The 6271-nt window shown below is 34.6% G+C and overlaps 1 protein-coding gene across 1 annotated transcript; it reads right to left on the bottom strand.

The window, feature by feature from the left end:
• Positions 1 to 4797: 4797 nt before the first annotated feature.
• LOC120215889 (protein SOB FIVE-LIKE 3-like) lies at positions 4798 to 5616 on the bottom strand. The gene is made up of 2 exons (XM_039213416.1): positions 5069 to 5616; positions 4798 to 5015 (listed from the first exon to the last, which is right to left on the bottom strand). The coding sequence occupies exons 1-2, from the start codon at positions 5268 to 5270 to the stop codon at positions 4984 to 4986; spliced, it is 234 nt and encodes a 77-aa protein (XP_039069347.1). The 5' UTR covers positions 5271 to 5616; the 3' UTR covers positions 4798 to 4983.
• Positions 5617 to 6271: the final 655 nt, after the last annotated feature.

Here is a 6271-nt window from a genome sequence, read left to right as displayed (position 1 = left end):
CGACAATGTTGAACTGTTTCCCAGTCAACAACAACCGGACGTCGTGGATTTAAAGAATAATGAATACAATTGGAGCATGGGGGATATCTGATCCATGCAGTTGCTTGATTGTGGCTAAACATGAAGATTAATTAGTCACATTTCTATGGCATAATGTGAGGGTTGTTTATAGATGAGGCTGAGATTTCAACTTGGTACTTCCCAAAATGTTAATCTGGTTTAAGTACGGCTTATAGTAGGATCTTATATAGTATCACTTGTATATTTATACAAATATCCACCTTTACATACATATATATTAATAAGATTTACAAAGTACACTTCAAGGACCTCATTAAAAAAACCTCCCTAATCCTAAATGGAAGAAAAAGAGTGCACCTTGGGGTGGTAAGAATCAAATACACACAATGAACATACACCAATTGAGAACCAAAGAGGAAGCAAACACATAACAACAACACCAACGGAAAGAGACAAAACATCAGAACGAAACAATAGCATCAACCTTAATTTATACGATTCCTATATCTGAGAAACAGAGATACTCGCAAGCTAAAACGAATCATTTGAACCTGACGCACCAAAATCTAAAGAGCTTCCTGACTTATCAAAAACTAGGAGAAACAAAAGCTTGCAGGACAACCAAATGAAGCTACACCGAACATGCAGAATCTGTCACCAATCACGAGCAAGAATAGAAGCATAATTCCAAGGAGCAAAAGTTCCACACATCTTACCAGCTGGCACAATAAAACTTGGAAATTACCCTATAAATGTGAGCAAAGTAATACATAATGACACCCAAATTTCACCCACCAGAATACTTGGCCTTATAGCCACCATATAAGCGGAACACACCAAAAGAAGAGATACAAGATTGGACCACCATGATAAAGCAAACCAGTAGTGCCACTGCTAATCCAACACCAACCTGGTCGCAGAATTTCCCGTACATGTTGCATATCATCATCCATTGAAGCTACGTTTGCCCCAATATGGAAAACACAGCTGAAAGTGCTGCTGCTCCCACAGCAGCCACGTTCAAGAACACCATCGCCAACAAGACAATCAATACTGATCAAAGCCAAAACCAGCAACAATGGGATGTATCCAAACATCATCTGAAACCAAATTCACCAAGCCGACACAAACACTGCAACATAACACTACAACACCATAACTACGTCAATCTTCAACCCAGCTCTCAAACAAAAGCAGCACCAATGAACAACAACCAAAAAACAATCACACCCCGACTAAGATAAACACATCAGCAGACCAATGGAACAAAGACCACTCAAATCTAAACCCTGAAACTAGTGCTGGAAAATCACGCAAACTAAAGACATAAAAATCCCAAGAAGAAATAAGCTCTCCCGATGCAGCTACAGCAGTGCAAAAACAGGATGCCAACTGGACCACCTTATAAACCTTCTTTCTACAGAAAACGGCGCAACAACAAATTAGATAACTGCAACAGCTACACTTGCTTTGTACAATACAATAACTCAACTGATGTCTCTCAATATAATAATATCCACAAACCACTAACGAAGCACGATGAAATCCGCAAGCACCAAACATGCTGCCAACATTCCACTACCGAAAAGATTCCTCTGACTCAGCGCCTTGAGCTACCCATCCCCCATACCACCTTTCTCGAGACCAGTATCTTCTGCACATGCCTTTAAGAAGCCAGAAGCGTCCGCAATAACATCAGCAACTGCAAGCCACGCTCCGCCATCGACCAAGGATCCGACAATGAAAGCACGATCCTCACAACATTACTGAATTTCCAAAGGAAAAAATTCCCAAAAACATATAAACTGCCTGTACTCTCAAACCAGTACTAAGCGGCTCATCAATCGACACTATGGGCACGACGAATAAACAAGTAGCGACAGCACCTCATTTCCACAACCAGAAACACAAAACCATCATCTTCAGCAGAAACCTCCTGCAATCTAGGAAACAACTCATCACCGACAACGCTGAAAACGTCGCTCTACCACCGGCCGGAGAGCCAACAAGGAACACACGGTGAAATACACAAACACAGGAGCGGGCAGAGAACAACATCTAAGAGCAACACCAAAGGACATCTATCTAGGCAAAGCAAACACAATAGCTGAAGGCGAAAGAGAGGTAAAGACTTACGAACGAACACACTCACTCAAAACAAGCTAATAGACGATGAAAGGTAACAACGGCGCCGAACACCGACCTTGCTGCTTAAAAGCATACCTAATAAAAGGTAAAAACAAAAGAAAACTAAAGAAAGAAAAGAATCGGCGGCCAGCAACCAGCCTTAAGGGCTGGTGCCGCCGCCACCACCTATACAATAATCAAAGCTCAATTTTACACAACCCTTTACATACATATACATGTGTGGGAGTTTTTATTCAATTACTTAGTTTTTTTTATATAATCACCTTCAAATGATTTTGCTAGTTGTTGGATATAGCTGCTCTAGAATTGTGTTGCAATCCGCTAAATATGTGGCACATTGTATTGTTGAAGTTATCTAGTTTCTTACCCGTTTGTGTTGTATTTTTTTTCCTCTAATTAGAATTAAAGAGATTTTTAACGAGACTCGTAATCGGGGTTAACTGTTTTTATGTTTATATGAATAAAATCAAATTTGTCGAGAAAAAAAAAAGAAAAAGAAAAACCGAGTCAATTGTTGGTGGAAAAACAACATGGTCACCCTAAGGGCTTATAGGGATGGAACCAGCCCCGTGGAGCCCTAACTGAGTAATGAGATTGGCTCTTTTGAAACACTGAAAGTGAAATGTGCTTAGCTAAATCCAACAACTGCTCACATGCCCCTGTAGTGAGCTTATTAATTAATTGTATTTATGGGTGACTTTGAGGGTCCATCTAAGTAACGATATTATATAATCAACTCATTAAATGATCTTATAGATAAAAAGAAATATTATTCTTTTTAAAAGATTCAAGTTTGAGCTACTGCATAAGAAGGGAATGTGCACGTTGTTTATATATTAAGAAAATTATGAATTTGTAACCGATATGCAATTGTTTGGTTTGGGTCTCTGGAGCGATGGTGAGGGTCAAGATCTATAGGGGTGTGTAGATTAACTTGTAACTGTTAACTGTAACCGTTAATCGGTGTAACTGTTACATTTTTAATTAATTGAACCGTTAAGATTAAATGGTTTCAATTAACCAAATCGTTAAAAATAAAGATTAATGGTTATGGTTATGATTACAAATTTTGATAAAATGATTAACTGTTATTAAATTATAAATATAAATTTTAAAGATCGCTCTATAAATCCTAGTAAAAATTGAAGGTTAATTTTATAATTAACTATATTTTCTTTAAAGCAATTCTATTTCAAATTAATTTAGGAGACTCGTTCTTTTATTTTTCTTTTTTGGTTTGTTTATATATATATAACAACATATCAGCCTAATTATTTATACCGACAAATTCACCTTGCAAATTAAGAGTTGCAAATTGAATTAAGGGTGTTGCAAATTGAGTTATAACTATTATAAATTGAGTCATGACTGCTGTAAATTGATTACGAGTGCTGCAAATCAAGTTACGATTGCTACGAAAAGGTAAATTCAAGATTTCAAACTACTTTATTATTATCGATGTTTTATTTTTAATTATTTATTTAACTTTAGAAATATATATTTTATATTTTACTTGATAAGAAAAACAATAAAACATATAAAAAAAATCTAGGTTCAAGATTGATGAGACAAATTCCATTTCGGAGGAAGCCAACAAAGATCCTGGGTATTGGTGATTTGTTATTAGAGTTAATTTTTTGTGGCTTGCGGTACTGCATCATAGAAGTTTCATTTACCTTATGTTGGAGTTATTAGAGACTTTGAGTTATCATGTTTATTTTATGTTTAGTAAAGGTATCTTTGAAACTTTGATGATGTTTTGGACTATTGTTAATTGATATGTGCTTAAATTTATAGTATGATTAATTACATTTTTTGTGTGTGTTGGAACTTTAAACTAATATAAAAATATGCAAATGTAGTATGTATACGTATTAAGTATTATGTAGTGTCAATTAGTATTTTTTTTAAATTAAAGAGTAAAAATGTGAAAAAAAAATTGTAATAGGTTACACAATCGTTTCTTAATGGTTAGGTTATAGATAGTAAAATTCAGTAACCGTTATAACAATTAACCGGACTGTTTAGACTAAACGGTACGATTAACATGCCGCGAACACCCTAATAGTCCGGACCCTCCACTTGACTCGACCGAACCTGTTGTTGTTGAGTTGGCCAACGGCGTGGCCGTCTTGGAACTGTCTAAATCTCTGGCAGTGTTGCTAAAATTCCCTTCACCCCACGTGCACGACAATGTGTCCCCCCTCCATTGGAACTTCCTAATGCATGAATATGACTCTTGTTTTTGTTATTGTCTATGGTTTATAATTAGGGTTTATTAATCTCTACAACAAAAGTAATCCGTGAATACTACAAATCTTGTGAGTTTATAATATTTGCCCAAGGATTTGTCATTCCTCTACGTATAACATTCATATACGTCAAGTAGGTATGATTGATTTAGTTGTGAAATATTTAATTTTATATCTTTAAAGTTTTATAACTTCGTACAATCTACATTTTTAATATAACAAAATGTTAAGGTGTTGGTTTATTAACAATAATCGTTAATGGCGGAGGATGTATTGAAATTGATGGAAGCTTGTATCTGTTGATTGAACTCTTATATCAGAGTCTCAATAATATACATATGCATATAAGTTCTTACTTAAGCATTTTCCCTGCATATCCATCAAAAAGAAGAAAGGAAGCAGTTTCTAGTTTCGTTCACCAAACCAGATGCTTTGTCTTAACTTGGAACCTATCGGACAAGGATCGGATAGAGCTCGTTTGGGCTTCAATGGCGTCTGTTTCTTCACTTCTTTGTCTTGTTTGTTTTTCATTGCCTCAAGGTTTTGTTTCTCCATTGATTTCTTACCTCTCTTGTCCAAGAAACAACCCCTTTCCTCCTCCACATCATATTCATCGTCATGCTTGAAATACAACGTCGTGGTCCCACTTCCATGGCTCTGACGTCTTGGACCTGAAGAAGCATCAGACGCCATTGAATCATCACTTTGATCATCAGCATCAGCAGCAGCAGCTTTTTCACTGCCACTGTCGTCGCTGCCGCCGTGTATGGGGGAACCAATATACATTGTCCACCCTGATTCACTGCTATGGGATTCTTCCTGGGCTCCATATGTCTGGGAAGGCTCCATATCAGATTCTAGGGCAATTGCAGCAACAGAAAGAAGAAGAAGAAGAAACAAGAATCAAGAGGAAAATAACAAAAGATTTGATGGATGGGAATTGTTAATGAGTAAAGATGAAATTTAAGGATATGTATTTAGAGAAGGCATGAGAAAACCTTCAGGCTTCATCCATCTCATTGTCAAAACCAGCTTTTCAAATACACCTGGAAATCTACACAATATATACCCATCTCATCACTTAATTGAAAGCTCCACAATATATATATATATATATATATATATATATATATATATATATATATATATTCTCCACCTGGAAATCTATAGACTCATTAATTCTCTGACTTGAATCAAGCAGAAGACAGCTATAGAAGCAGTAAAAAAAAAAGTAAAATTCAAATTACAAAAAGTTTAAATAATACCAGTGTTTCTTAAATACCAAAGAACAAGAGTTGTTGGTTTTGCATATCTCGTTATGGATTTGTTGATCGGTATGCCCTTAATACATTTAAAAATAATAATGATTATTAAATTTGATATTTATAATTTTACTCATCATCTTTTTTGAAATGTATATTTAAAGTTAAATATTCAAAGTAGTATTTAGAATTAAAGTTTAGGAATCATTCAGATTCGAACAATCATATTTATATAATATGTGTACGTTGTTAATAATTAAGAAAATTTTTAAGCAGATAATATCTTATAATTATTCCAACTATTAAAAAATGAAAAAAGAATAGAGAATGCAGTTGAGATATTATTTAAATTTGAGTTAATTTAAATTTTTATTTCAAATTTTGAGTTTAAATTTGTAAAGTTTGAATGGAATAAAAAATTAAAATTAAAATGGCCTAGAGTTTATTGTTAGTTAAGTCATTTGATTATAATTTTAATTCCTTTTTTTATAATAAATTTACTATTTTCTCAATTCAATCCCTCAAATTTGTGTTTTATTCAATTTGATCCTTCGATTGTAATTCTTTACAAATTCTATCTTTCCATCA

The sequence above is a fragment of the Hibiscus syriacus genome, unplaced genomic scaffold (genome assembly GCF_006381635.1).
Source record: "Hibiscus syriacus cultivar Baekdansim isolate YM2019G1 unplaced genomic scaffold, ASM638163v2 tig00110156_pilon, whole genome shotgun sequence".
Lineage (NCBI taxonomy): Eukaryota > Viridiplantae > Streptophyta > Magnoliopsida > Malvales > Malvaceae > Hibiscus > Hibiscus syriacus.
This window is presented reverse-complemented; position numbering and strand designations above follow the sequence as displayed.